The 14,234-nt window shown below is 37.8% G+C and overlaps 1 protein-coding gene across 4 annotated transcripts; it reads right to left on the bottom strand.

Moving 5' to 3' along the window:
• Nucleotides 1–364: 364 nt before the first annotated feature.
• ipcef1 (interaction protein for cytohesin exchange factors 1) lies at nucleotides 365–13,950 on the bottom strand. 4 transcript variants are annotated; one of them, XM_041806053.1, is made up of 9 exons: nucleotides 13,907–13,950; nucleotides 8,387–8,547; nucleotides 4,547–4,620; nucleotides 3,091–3,162; nucleotides 2,874–2,929; nucleotides 1,490–1,569; nucleotides 1,204–1,417; nucleotides 940–1,103; nucleotides 365–739 (listed from the first exon to the last, which is right to left on the bottom strand). In XM_041806053.1, the coding sequence occupies exons 2-9, from the start codon at nucleotides 8,543–8,545 to the stop codon at nucleotides 554–556; spliced, it is 1,005 nt and encodes a 334-aa protein (XP_041661987.1). In that variant the 5' UTR covers nucleotides 8,546–8,547; nucleotides 13,907–13,950; the 3' UTR covers nucleotides 365–553. The 4 variants fall into 4 exon arrangements, with proteins under 4 accessions (XP_041661987.1, XP_041661984.1, XP_041661985.1 ...); XM_041806050.1 differs by having other exon boundaries at nucleotides 940–1,118; XM_041806051.1 differs by having other exon boundaries at nucleotides 940–1,118; nucleotides 8,387–8,550; nucleotides 13,907–13,914.
• Between the last annotated feature and the right edge of the window lie 284 nt (nucleotides 13,951–14,234).

Here is a 14,234-nt window from a genome sequence, read left to right on the forward strand (position 1 = left end):
GCTGAGAGTGAATAAAATGGCACGCTTTAGAGCATAACAAAGTTATTTAAGTTTCACTGCTGTTAACTGAGTTTAAAGGTGCAGTGTGTAACATTTAGCCTAGTAGCATTTAGCTGAACAAACTTAGTAAAATAAAGCAAAACATTTCTAAGACGGTCTATCTAAATAAGTGTTTAGTCATCTAAATTCAAAAATAGCTATTTAAAAAAAAAAACAAGTCAGAATAAACCTTTAATTCATACATAGGGAGGGTCCTCTCCATGGATGCCGCCATCTTGGATTTTTACATGTTTCCATGGTAACACAGAGGAAAAAAGGATAAATAAAGTTATTGTATTGTATTCACATTACAGATACACATGGTTGCTACAGTTTCCAGCAGAGAAATGCAGCCTAGAACCCACTTCTAGATGATATTCAGTTTTACACACTGCACCTTTAAAATCAGAGTCAGTCTGGTACATGAAGAGTCTCCTTAAACACCAACATCCAGAGTGACCAGAGAGTTTTCCCTTCTGGAAATATAACCCTCATGTCCCAGGAGTGCATCTCTTCAGTCTCTGCTCATAGACAGCTGTTCAGGAGGCTTTAGCTCCACAGCGCCCCCTGCTGCCTGCTTTCTCTTTCTGATCTCCTGCAGTAAAATGGAGTTGGAGAGTCTCCACTTCCTGTATGAGGGAGGAGAGAGAGACGGGTCTGAGAGGATCTGGTCCACCGCCCGCAGCTCCAACTCTTTAGCCTGAAGGAGAGAAAACAGAGGGGTCAAAGGTCCTGAGGGTGTGATCCTGGTGTCTCTGGTGCCCCCCTGTGGTCAGTGCTGATTAAAACACCTGGAAAAACTACGTTTCTGTGAGCTCCAGGTGTGGATAGTCTACCAACAGAAGATTATGAACAAAATGTGTCTAGTCAGCTGTAAACTGGACGGTTTGTTAGTCTCACCTTCAGCGTGCTGCTGAGGATCCTGAGCTGATGAAGCTTCTCGTTGAGTTGATCATTCTGACATCGTCTGATAAACGACGCTTTAAAGTCCCTCTGACCAATCAGAGAAGAGCTGGCTGCCTTCAGGTGGACGTAGAGGCTCTCCATCTCATCAGGAGGCTTCTCTGCAAAGAAGTGATCTGTCATTTTTAAAACACTGTTATCTGAATCCTCCTTTTCACAGATTTTTCTTCCAAAGTCTTAAGAACATGTTTAAGGATTAACCTTGGACCGTCTGGTCATCTCTCTCTCCTTGGATGTGGACCAGAGGGAGCGATCCTCCTGCTCCGGCTCCATCAGACTGTGGGAGGTCCAGCCAGGACAGACGCTCTCTGCTTTCTAAGGATTTTCTTCTTCTGTTTCTACAAAACCCTGCAGCCTCAGAGGTGCTTCTTCTTCTGTTCTCACTCGGCAGGAAACAGGAAGAAGCTTCGTCTCCCTGTAAGAAGAGCCGGTTATAGTTCTCAGATCATGAAGATGATTCCACAGTCTCTAAATACTGATCACTCACGTTTTCAGACTGTGGTGGTTCCAGGTTTAGGGGACAGGACTGGTCTTCACAGTCCTGATCACTGCCTTCACTGTAACACTCTGCAAATGTTTAAAAAAAAAAACAAAAAAAACACTGAAAGTCAGAAATAGAAGAAACTACTCAGAGGTGGCATGTGCTACTGCAGGGGTCATCAACCACATCTGCACCACGGCCAGATTTAGTCTCCACAGAGACTCTGGAGGCCAGACTTTCAAAAAACAAAAATTCAGTATTTTGGTCTGATTAGAATATTATTGTATTAGTATTTATATTTATTTTCAAAATGCAGGAAATGTTGAGGTATTACAGCGAGATCTATCCCTGTTATCTATAACGCAGCAGGCCACAAAGAGACAGACCGGCCCACAGGACTGTCCGGACCCCTGAAAATCCCAAATAATGGGCCCTCCCCAGCAGTGATTAAGCACTAATATTCATTCATTTTTGACACTTTTAACCCTTTCATTACTTTATTTAGACATTTCTCCAACATTTTCTGCCCCTCAACTTATTTTTGATCATTTTTGCCACTTTTAAAACAATTTTTGCTACTTTTACCCATTTTGACACTCTTTAACCCATTTTTGCAACTTTGCCAGGTTATTTTTGTAAAATTTTTGCCACTTTTAACTCAGTTTTGATACATTTTTGCCTCTTTAAAACAATTTTTTTGTACCCTTTGTACCACCCTTGTATCCATTTTTGCCACTTTTTAACCCTTTTTTTTTTACTTTTTTGCCCGTTTTTTTACCACTAATATCTCAATTTTTTTACTTTTTTGCCCCTTTTTTCCTCTTTTACCATTTTTTTGCCACATTTAACCTCTTTTCCTGCACATTTTTGCCCCTTTCAGTCTTACTCAGGCCATTTTTGCAACATTCCTGCCCATCTTAACCCATTTTTAAAAATAAATGTGCTAATTATGAATGATAGTAATTTATTTGGATGGATTTAACAGCTGCAGAAATTTGAAGCCAAAAGACACTCCTAAAACCAGAACATCTTCTTTTCCTCCTGTTCTGAATTTACTGACCTACTGAGCTTTGGGGGCCTGATTTGGCCCTCGGGCCGCCAGTTGATGATCAGTGTGCTACTGTTTTTCCACCCCCTCCTCTGAAATGCATTAAATTCATTCTTGAGTCAGAGCACACATTTGTGCAGTTTTAAGAAAACCCCTGTAAGCATCATTGAGAAATCTTCACATGGGCCTGGATGGACACACAGACACGCAGACAGACAGACAGCCTGAAACCAGCCGGTGCCCTGGTTACAGCCGGCGTGAAGGTGTTAAAACAAGATTTAAAGACAGAGAGAATAGAGGAGGGAAAAGTACGGTTTATTCTGTATGTTTACTCTCTCTGACCTTCAGCGCTGATTAGATCACAGGTTTCTGCTGCTGCTGTCAGTTTGCTGATCCACCTGAAACACAAACTTCAGCAATGACTCCACAGTTCACACATCTAAGCACTAAACAAGAAGTAGATCTGAAACTGAGCAGAAAGAGGAAGGACCTCTATTTAAGTACCACTGATCACTGATAACGATCTGAAGTCTGAGGAAACAAACCGTCTTAAACTCACTTGTTCATGTCTGAGAAACTCTCTGCAGCCATGAACATGGTCACAACCAGAGGATGACTCGCTGTTAGAGCGCTGAAACACAGAACCAGAGGCACTGATGATTAACACAGATTAAAAGGTCAAAATGATTAGTTAAAAGGCTCGAAATCTGAGATAAACAGTCAAACTTATTAGTTCAAAAGATCAAAACACAAAATCAGATGTTAAATAATGCTTTTAAAAGGCAAATATATAAAAAGGAAAGTCACAATCATCATCAAATATGACTTAGAATTTAAAATGGTGCACCTTAAAGGTCAAAATGTGAGATAAAAAGTCAAAATTCTAAGATAAATGGCTGAAAATGAGATAAAAAGTTAAAATTATGAGATAAAAAGTAGAAATTGTGAGGTTAAAAAGTCAAATTTATGAGATTAAAAAGTCAAAATTATAAGATTAAAGTCAAAATTATGAGATAAAAGTCAAAATTATGAGATAAATGGCAAAAAATTAGATAAAAAGTCAAAATTTTGAGGTGAAAAGTCAAATTTATGAGATAAAAAGTTGAAATTATAAGAAAAAAGTCGAAATTATGAGATAAAAGTCAAAATTCTGATATTTAAAAGGCAAATATATATAAAAGAAAATCACAATCATGTTTTTTAAGGCAAAAATACAACTTAAAATTTAAAATGTTGCACCTAAAAGGTCAAACTGTGAGATAAAAAGTCAAAATTATAAATTGAAAGGCTCAAAATATGACTTAAAAAGTGAATATAATAAACTGACAGTCAAAATATGAAACAAAAAGCCAAAATCATACATTGAAAATAGTCAAAATAATAAATGTAAAAGGTTAAAATAGGAAATGAAAGTCTAAATAATAGACTGACGTCATAATTGTGCTATGCAAAATTGAAAAAAAATTAAATGACAACAATTTTTCTTTTCCCACGTTTCTTTTTTTCTAATTATTTTTATTCTTAATTTTTTTCTCATTTTTATGACTTAAGGATTTTTGATATCATTAAGGTTTAATTTACATTTTTATACTGGAGGAAATCTGCAGACCTCATATTTCAGGGCCAGTTATAATAAGAATAGGATATGATCTTTTGGGCCAGGAGTACCACAGACCAGATTTGGCCCCCAGGCCTTGAGCCTTGACCCGCTGTCCTCACTCTAGGATCTTTGTTTTAATGCTCCTTAAGAGTTTTTTTATTCTGCTCTGTTGAATAAATACACTGCCCCCTGTAGGAGGTCCTAGGGCACTACAAAGTTAAGTAGACTGACTGGCCACTAGGCTGCGATTTAAAAACACTAAATACGGTGGTACGGGTAGATCCCCTTCATAAATGACTAAACCAACACTGGAGCGTCTCTAGCCACAGACAGACAGCTCTGACTCCACTCTGTCTATATTTCTCATTCCTGCCCAGACTATTCCTCAGCTCAGAGACAAACAAACGTGCCGTACTGTTTCTTCCTGCACTGCTTGGCCTGTTCGATGGAGAAGCCAGAGAGGTTGATGAATCCTTCAGCATTGTCTGCCTGCAGAGAAAAGAATCAAACATCAGAGACTGGTAGAGAACTGAAAGATGCACTAGAGCGTGCTTAAACATCAAACTCAGGTCCTTTAGGATAATATCAGCGTACGATCCCACGGGTCATTCAGGAGACATTCAGACCACTGTCACGTTTCTGATTTTGTTCTGTTTCATCCTGATGACAGAAGAAAAAAAAACATTTTTATTCTTGTTAACCTACACTCAGTCAACCATCATGACAAGGTGGAAACTGAATTTTAGACATTTCTGCTAAGTTATTAAAAATTAAAACTTCCCCAGATATGTGCCTGTCAACAATCCTGTCTCTGAGGTCTTCAGCTCCTTTGACCTTTGACCCTTGGTTTCTGCTCTGATATCACTGTCAGCTGTGAGGCCTTGTCCTTGTTCAACATTTAACCATAAACTGTCAGCCTCATTTTCACCAGCAATGAATTATGGGTGAAAAAAACATTAGCACTGATGATAAATTATTTTGAGATTTAAAAAAGTCAAAATGGTAAGTTTAAAGGCTCAAAATCTGAGATAAAACTTCAAACTTATTAGCTCAACTGGCATTTAAAGTCAAAATCATGTTTTTGAAGGCAAATATACAGGACAGAAAGTTTAAATCATGAGTTTTAAAGGTCAAAATATAAGATATATTTCAAAATCATTGTTAAAAATGTTAAAAGCTAAGAGAAAAAAAATAATTTTGAGTTTCACAGGTCAAAATATTACTTAAAATTTAAAATTAAGAATACAAAAGGCCAAATTATGAGATAAAAGTCAAAGTAAGGAGCTAAAAAGGTAAAAATGTGAGAAAATAAAACAAAATCCTGGGTTAAAAGGTCAAAATATTACTTAAAAGTTTACAATTAAGGATAAAGAAGGTAAAAAAAATAAGAGGAAAAAGTCAAAAATGAGAATGGAAAAGGTCAAAATATGAAATAAAAAGTCCAAACCATAACTTTGCCTGATAACTAAAAGGCAACTATATAAGAAAGAAAGTTTAAATCATGATTTTTAAGAGTCAAAACATGAGATAAAAATTTGAAATCACGAGTTTAAAAGGTCAATGTATAAGATATATTTCCAAATCATTGGATATTAATATCAAAAGCTGAGAGAAACAATAATTTTGAGTTTTACAGGTCAAAATATAAAAATTTAAAACTGAGGATACAAAAGGCCAAATTATGAGATATAAGTCAAAGTAAGGAGCTAAAAAGATCAAGCATGAGAAAATAAAATAAAATCCTGAGTTAAAAGGTCAAAATATTACTTAAAATTTTAAAATTGAGGATACAAAAGGTTAAAAATAAGAGAAAAGTAAAAAATGTGAATTGAAAAGGTCAAAATATGAAATAAAAAGTCCAAATCATAACTTTGCCTGATAACTGTGAGATGCAAAACCAAGAATATGAGATGAAATCAGAAATTTATTTCCCCACATTCCTGACTTTTTATCTGATTACTTGAACTTTTTCTTATATTTATGACAGAATAAGGATAATTTAACTCATCGGGGTTAGGTTTACATGTTTAAACTGGAGGAAATCTGCAGATCAGTGGGACAGTTAGAATAAAAATATGATAAGATCTGGCGGGCCAGGTACAACTGTACCACGGGCCAGATTTGGCCCCCGGGCCTTGAGTTTGACACCGCTGCTTTAGAATCATGTCCAGTCAGGTTGGTTTTTCTCTTTGTCCTGATGGGTACTGGGTGTAGCTCAGTGGAATAAAGATGAATTTAATCATTTGTACCATCAGGCTGAAACCTGACAGTTTAAAAGGTGACGGCTCTGAATAGATTCTAAATGTTCTGCACCATAAATATAACAGTAGCGGTCTAATTCTACAGAGCCTGGTTTCAGTGTTTTTCTGTTTGTGTTGCATCTTCATCGAGATTTAGTCTGACAGAGATAAAGATCAGTCTGTAGAGCTGAGAAGAAAACTGAGACTGAGGACTAAAGGAAACCAGAAACCACCGTCAGAGGATTAAAGATATTGGTAAACATGAAACACAACATGATCTCTGATAAACCAGGGTCTAAGTGATGACCCCCTTAAGAACTGCCAGGGTCTAAGTGATGACCCCCTTTAGACCAACCAGGGTCTAAGTGATGACCCCTGTAGAACTGCCAGGGTCTAAGTGATGACCCCCTTTAGAACTACCAGGGTCTAAGTGATGACCCCTGTAGAACTGCCAGGGTCTAAGTGATGACCCCCTTTAGAACTACCGGGATCTAAGTGATGACCCCCTTTAGAACTACCGGGGTCTAAGTGATGACCCCCTGTAGAACTACCGGGGTCTAAGTGATGACCCCCTTTAGAACTACCAGGGTCTAAATGATGACCCCTGTAGAACTGCCAGGGTCTAAGTGATGACCCCTTTTAGACCTACCAGGGTCTAAGTGATGACCCCTGTAGAACTGCCAGGGTCTAAGTGATGACCCCCTTTAGAACTACCAGGGTCTAAGTGATGACCCCCTTTAGAACTACCTTTAGAACTACTAGGGTCTAAGTGATGACCCCCTTTAGAACTACCAGGGTCTAAGTGATGACCCCTGTAGAACTACCTTTAGAACTACCAGGGTCTAAGTGATGACCCCCTTTAAAACTACCTTTAGAACTACCAGGGTCTAAGTGATGACCCCTTTTAGACCTACCAGGGTCTAAGTGATGACCCCTGTAGAACTGCCAGGGTCTAAGTGATGACCCCCTTTAGAACTACCAGGATCTAAGTGATGACCCCCTTTAGAACTACCGGGGTGTAAGTGATGACCCCCTTTAGAACTACCTTTAGAACTACTAGGGTCTAAGTGATGACCCCCTTTAGAACTACCAGGGTCTAAGTGATGACCCCTGTAGAACTGCCAGGGTCTAAGTGATGACCCCCTTTAGAACTACCGGGGTCTAAGTGATGACCCCCTTTAGAACTACCAGGGTCTAAATGATGACCCACTTTAGACCTACCAGGGTCTAAGGGATGACCCCTGTAGAACTACCAGGGTCTAAGTGATGACCCCTGTAGAACTACCAGGGTCTAAGTGATGACCCCCTTTAGACCTACCAGGGTGTAAGTGATGACCCCTGTAGAACTACCAGGGTCTAAGTGATGACCCCTGTAGAACTACCAGGGTCTAAGTGATGACCCCCTTTAGAACTAGCAGGGTCTAAGTGATGACCCCTGTAGAACTACCAGGGTCTAAGTGATGACCCCCTTTAGAACTGCCAGGGTCTAAGTGATGACCCCCTTTAGAACTACCAGGGTCTAAGTGATGACCCCTGTAGAACTACCAGGGTCTAAGTGATGACCCCCTTTAGAACTAGCAGGGTCTAAGTGATGACCCCCTTTAGAACTACCGGGGTCTAAGTGATGACCCCTGTAGAACTAGCAGGGTCTAAGTGATGACCCCCTTTAGAACTACCAGGGTCTAAGTGATGACCCCCTTTAGAACTACCAGGGTCTAAGTGATGACCCCCTTTAGAACTACCGGGGTCTAAGTGATGACCCCCTTTAGAACTACCAGGGTCTAAGTGATGACCCCCTTTAGAACTACCAGGGTCTAAGTGATGACCCCCTTCTTTGGTTCTGTGTAAAATAATTTTGTTTTGTTTTTTTCAGTCAAATTTTATCAGCATCCTAAATAAACTTAGCTGTCGGGGGAGCCAGGTTAGAATTCTTACTTTCCTAAAAGTGAAATTTTCATAGTGAGGCTAATAATTTAGTCCTCATCTTTACTTGTTTTTTGCTTTCTTAGACTTACCATGTGGTCTTTGTACCAGTACAGAGAGCTCCTCTTCAGGACAAACCAGTATCTCTTCCATTTACTCCCCAGGAAGCTCCGCGTCTCCTTCCTGCGGTAGAGCCAGCCCTCACAGTCGACCATGCCAAGATCCTTGACGGAAACACGCCGACGACTCATCTCTGCTGAAACCAGGGCGGAGTACAGAGACAGAAGCAGGGTAGGGAAATAGTTATCAGGGAAACTGGCTGGAATTGAAAAAGTTTACTGGGAGTCCAAGGTTGGAGAGATCTCACCAGATAAACTCATCACTAATAATCAGTTTTGGCTGTTTTTAGGACAGCGCTGTTCAGAATACAATTATAAAAGTGCTTTACAGCTTTAGCAAATAAAATGAAAAAATAAAGAATTAAACCAACAGGACACCGATAAAATCACTAAAACTATCAGTTAAGAAAAGAGTTAAACACGCGGTAGGTGAGTTCCACCACTAGGGGGCTCTCAGATCAAAACGAACAAAGCTCCGCCCACCTCAGCTGTTTACTTCTAAGATGCTGTTTGATAAAAGCTGCTCTATCAGGTGTACATACTGAACACAAACCACCGTTTTGGTGTCATGGATGAGTTTATATGACGAGTGAGAAAAGCTGTTAAAGCAGTGTTACTCAACCCTGCACATTACACATTAGGGGTGGGAATCACAGGGTACCTCACGATATGATACGCGATACACGGTCCACGATACCGATATCATCACGATACTGCGATACTGTGATAATCGATATATTGCAAGAAAATTGTATAACGATACATCACAAACTACGTCTAACTAGAGAATACAAAATAGTTGTAAAATGGTCAAGTGCAGGATTTCTCAGTTTATTCACAACAATTTAGTGTCAATTTCATAGAATTGAACACAGACTGAGCTAAATACTGAATATGAAGTGCATAAAGTCTACAGATATGTGTAGTATATATATATATATATATATATATATATATATAACTTGATACATAATTTTAAGTTAATGTGGAATTTAACAATGTAGAATTGAGCTATTTAAAAAATATGTAGTCCTGCATCATCTCGCATTTTAACTATCTTTGTTCAATCTGAAGATGAGGATTTTCCCCATTTGTAGCACTAAATTAAAATGCTGCCATGATTTTTTTTTTTTAAAGAATAGGGGAATAAATTAATATGAGTGAATGTACTCCAATCCTTTATATATCGCGTTTTATCAGTTTTTTATATCATCACATAACGACCAAGTGTTTGTGCAGGGAGACTCTAGGAGACGGGCTGATCGTCACGTCCAGCTTTAAGGACTGATGGACTGTTTTAGGGGGGGCATATGTGACAGGCCAGTGTTTCTTTACTGTATAACCGAAACTGTCATTCTTAATGACACTACACAGGATAGGTTCTTACAAATAAAACGACTGTGATTATGGCGGCATGAGTAGAGACCAGCGGGAGCTTCAACGGGCTTGTTTGTTGACATTAGCCGTTAGCTGTAGCGCTAACGCGATGACGCCTAACTAGTAGATTCGTCGTGTTGTCTCAGTATTTTACTCTGGCGTGGCATATCTTGCAAACGACTGTCTAACTCCTGTCTAAAAAACTACAACAGACACTTAACCTGCTGGTATTACTTGGTAAAGTCCACATTCATAAAGCTAAATACCAGAAAACTCCCCCACGCTTCTTAGCATTTAATACTGAGTGTAAAAGTTACATTGAATCCATTAAAATGATCAATAATAAGAAATCTATCCACACATTTAGCTAAACTAAGGACTTATTTATAGATTAGGACTCTGGCCGCCTTCAGCCTCTTTAACCTTGTCTGACTTGTCTTGTTTGTATTTCATTTATTTAATGCCTCTTCAATTTTCTTTTATTTATGTTCCTGACGATGAACTGTTAAACGCAATTTATTGATTGACTGTTATTGAGATGTTAAATATTGTACTGCGCATATTGTTCAATAAAAATCTGTAAAAAAAAAAATGTATATATATATATATATATATATATATATATTGCAGTATTGATATATATATATATATCAATACTGCATTTTAAATATCGATAAAAGTATCATGCCAGGAAGTATCGCGATATTTCAGTGTATCGATTTTTTTGTCCCACTCCTAGTTCACATACTTTTTCTAGCGACTGTATATACATAGGCCACAATTAGTGCAAATAAAGGTGGAAAAATGCATTCTCAACATTCTCAAGTAACATTTTGTTATTGCACATGACAGACACACACAAATGTCACTATCTAACGCTATTTTTGAAAACTAAACACCACTCTCGCTCGCTCTCCTTTTACTCTCTTCCTTCACTCTCCTTTCTCACTCGTCTTCTGCTAAAGCTGCCATTGTCGCGGTGCTGTTCGACATTACCGTAATATATATACCACACATCATATATTGCTGGAAAGCACACATTCTCAGCTCTCTGTCAGCGTTGGAATTTTTTAAATTGAGCAAATTTTTGAGGAGTTACAGTGTTGAGAATCCGTGTAGCAGTCTCGCGATACTTCTGGTGTTTTGCTATGAATGCTCACGTCATATGGTTGCGAGTACCGTAATGAACCATATATGTGCACATGCCCACAATTCTCAGCTTTCCAACGCCTTAACGGTAATAATACTCCGGACATATAAAACACAGCGCCGGCGCTGGGTAAGTAGGTAAAGGGTTAAATGGGCGAAAAGTGGCAAAAAAAGTGGTAAAAATGGGAAAAAATTTGATAAAAGTGGCAAAAATGGGAAAAAAATAGGAAACAAGTGGCATTTAATGGCAAAAGGTAGATCTAATGGGTGAAACGTGGCAAAAAATTGTGAAAAAGGGCAAAAAATTCCCTTTTTAAAGGTTTTCTGGGGGAATAATATTTAAAATTAAGACATCAAAGAGCCACAAATCATCACAAAAGAGCCAAAAGTTTCCTTCCTGGTTAATGCTGTGAGCCACTCACAAAGCATTCTGGGATTGCTCACCATGTGAACTAGGAAGGTCACTGTGACAACAAACCTCCGTGACCCACTTTAAGGCCTCAACCCCAAAGCTGAGAACCAGAGCAGCAGGAAGTCTTCTGCCTCCACGTCCTAAAAAAAATCATCATAAATCCACCTTTACTGAAAATAGCACTCAGACAACAGCCAACTTTATAACCCAGAAATGTCACTATTTTGGGAATATTAAATGCTTTACTTAATTTGAGGCTGATGTGTTTCAGAAAAGTTGGAACAGAGGCAAAGCAAAAAGTTTTTGTGTGTTTACAGTGAAACTGATCGACTTGTAGCTGTAGAGGCATGACCAGAGCATTATCACGATTTTCATGTTGGGACATTCATTTTTAAATCTATATTCATTATTTATATATAATCATTTTAAGTACGGCTTACAAGTTTTTGCTCTAATATATAAACTTTATAGGCACTCATGCATTTACATAGATGAAGACCCTGAACAGGAATTTGGAGTTTAACCCTTAGATGCCTACCAACACCCCCACTCTTCCATGAGTGGAGTCAAAAATGAGCCCACTCCGAATGAACGCGTTTTATGCTGTAAACTTAAGAAATGTCTTTCAGTTTGGTTAAAGATGATTATTTTTATCATATTTTGGTCAACAAAAGAATGATTTCATGTTTGACATGTTCACTTATCACTTTTATTAACATTTTATCACAAAACAGCTCTGAGAAGGTAAAAAAAAAAAAAGGTAAACATCCAAAAATGACCCCAACAGGAGAATGATTAGTAATAATAATAATAAGTCTGCCTTTTACAAAGATTTGGTTTGATACTACATTATTGAATCATTTTCATAAACCAGAGGAATGATGAGATGTTCAGAGGTATTTCAGACTGTTTAACCACCACTGATGCGTGTTACTGATAACTAAATATTGATCACTGATCAGAACAAGGTCCATGAATGTCATTAACTAGAGGCTGACAGTCTAGAACAGAGCTGTCAAACTCAAGACCTGGTCCAGTTCTACCTGGTCCAGTAAGGTCTGCAGATTTCCTCCAGTATCAAAACCTAAACTTAGCCTTGGTTATTTAAAATATTCTTGTCATAAAATGTAGAAAAAGTTAAAATAATTGGATAAAAAGTCAGGAATGTGGGGAAAAAAAAATGTGTTCAGGGTGTAAATTCATGATTTTGGCTTTTTATTTCATATATTGACCTTTTAATTTCACAGCTTTAAATATTAAGTCATATTTTGACCTTTTCAATTCATGATTTTGAATTTTATCTCAAATTTGGAATTTTTTAACTCATAATTTTAAGTTTTTATGTCATATCTTGAGCTTATAGAGTCTCAATTTTATATAATAAGTCATATTTTGACCTTTAAATCCTTACTTTCACTTCTAATCCTATATTTTACCTATTAGACTCATGATTTAAATTACTATCTTACATTTTTAAACTCATGATTTCAGATTTAATCTAATATTTTGACCATTATAAACCTTTATTTTGATTTTTTTTTTAACCATTGAAAATCATGTTTTTATGGAATTAGATGTGTGGATCGACAGTAAATGTATACCTGACAGTCACAGCTAATAAAAATCAAAGGTTCCCAGGGTTAACCTTTGAACTTCCATAGAAAATGCTTGGGGTCATTTTTGACCCCATGTATGGAAAAGTGTGGAACTGATACAAAAAATGCAATTACTTAAAAAATATATCAATTAGATACAAATCCAAATGGCCTCATGTCAAAGACAACCTATCTGAGGAATACATGGAAGACTGAACTATAAGAAATTTAAATGACAAAGATATCGCCAAAAAAATAAAAAACAACAACAACAACCGCTGGGGTCATTGTGGACCCCACCTTATTGCATCTAAGGGTTAAAGGAGACCCCAAACAGCTGAAATCCTCCATTAAGCAAGAACAGGACATCTCAGAGGGGACCCCGTCCCAACTCTTGCGAAACTTTGTGATCAAAGTAGGTGCATGGTTTTCAAAAAGTTAAAAAAAGAACTAACATCCCCAGCTTCAAGATCTGATGTGTTGAATTTGTGCAGTTTTCAATTTAATGTAAGTACTGAGTGGTTGAAAACCATCACATTCTGTTATTTGTGTTCAACATAGCGTCCCAACTTTTTAGGACATTGTAGTAAAAATGGCAAAATCTACCACTTTTTATTTTGAACAAATCTCAGAGTGCTACAGGATTAAAAACTGTGATCATAGAGATGAGAGAGCAGCAGGTTTGATGAACTGTGAGTATTAAAACATGATTTTATCTTATTTAAAAATGGATAAATTCAAATTATTCATTTTCCAAAGTCCTGTGTTAACATCAGACACTAATGATCTCACCACAGCCTTTAATAGAGGAATCATCCTTTAATGTTGGTAATTCCTCTTTTAAATAAATGTAGATTTTCATAAATGAGGAGTAAACTCCCTCTAGACTTCCTGCAGTAAAGAAACATCTAACTTTAGAGAATTAACAAAAAAAACTTTAACAAAGATCTGTGAGAGTACCTGCAGCAGTCCGGGGTCTTCTCAGCAGAGGAACTCAATCTTCTCTGAGCTGAACAGTGTGAATTTATTCATCGCCACACACACAGACCACAAAGTGACAATCACACCATCACATACAAGCGCCGACCCACACCATCCTTCCTGTTTGACATGTTCTTCATGACCTGTCTGCTCGCTCGTCTTTCTCTGAGACTCTGAGCTCAAACTTCCTCACACTTTCAGCCGCTGCTGTAGTTCAGAGAACGATTATTCAGACGGTTTGTTTCATGTTCATGTGCAGATGTTTGGTTTCACCTCCTCTTCTCTGTCTCCACATGTTTCACAGTCA

Source organism: Cheilinus undulatus, linkage group 14, assembly GCF_018320785.1.
Source record: "Cheilinus undulatus linkage group 14, ASM1832078v1, whole genome shotgun sequence".
Classification (NCBI taxonomy): Eukaryota; Metazoa; Chordata; class Actinopteri; order Labriformes; family Labridae; genus Cheilinus; species Cheilinus undulatus.

Coding starts and splice junctions, on each gene's coding strand:
- ipcef1 (XM_041806050.1), bottom strand. CDS start 8,545: ATGAGTCGTCGGCGTGTTTCCGTCAAGGATCTTGGCATGGTCGACTGT. Junction 4,621..8,386: donor ACTGGTACAAAGACCACATG/GTAAGTCTAAGA, acceptor TTTTCTCTGCAG/GCAGACAATGCTGAAGGATT. Junction 1,119..1,203: donor AGATGACCAGACGGTCCAAG/GTTAATCCTTAA, acceptor TAAAAATGACAG/ATCACTTCTTTGCAGAGAAG.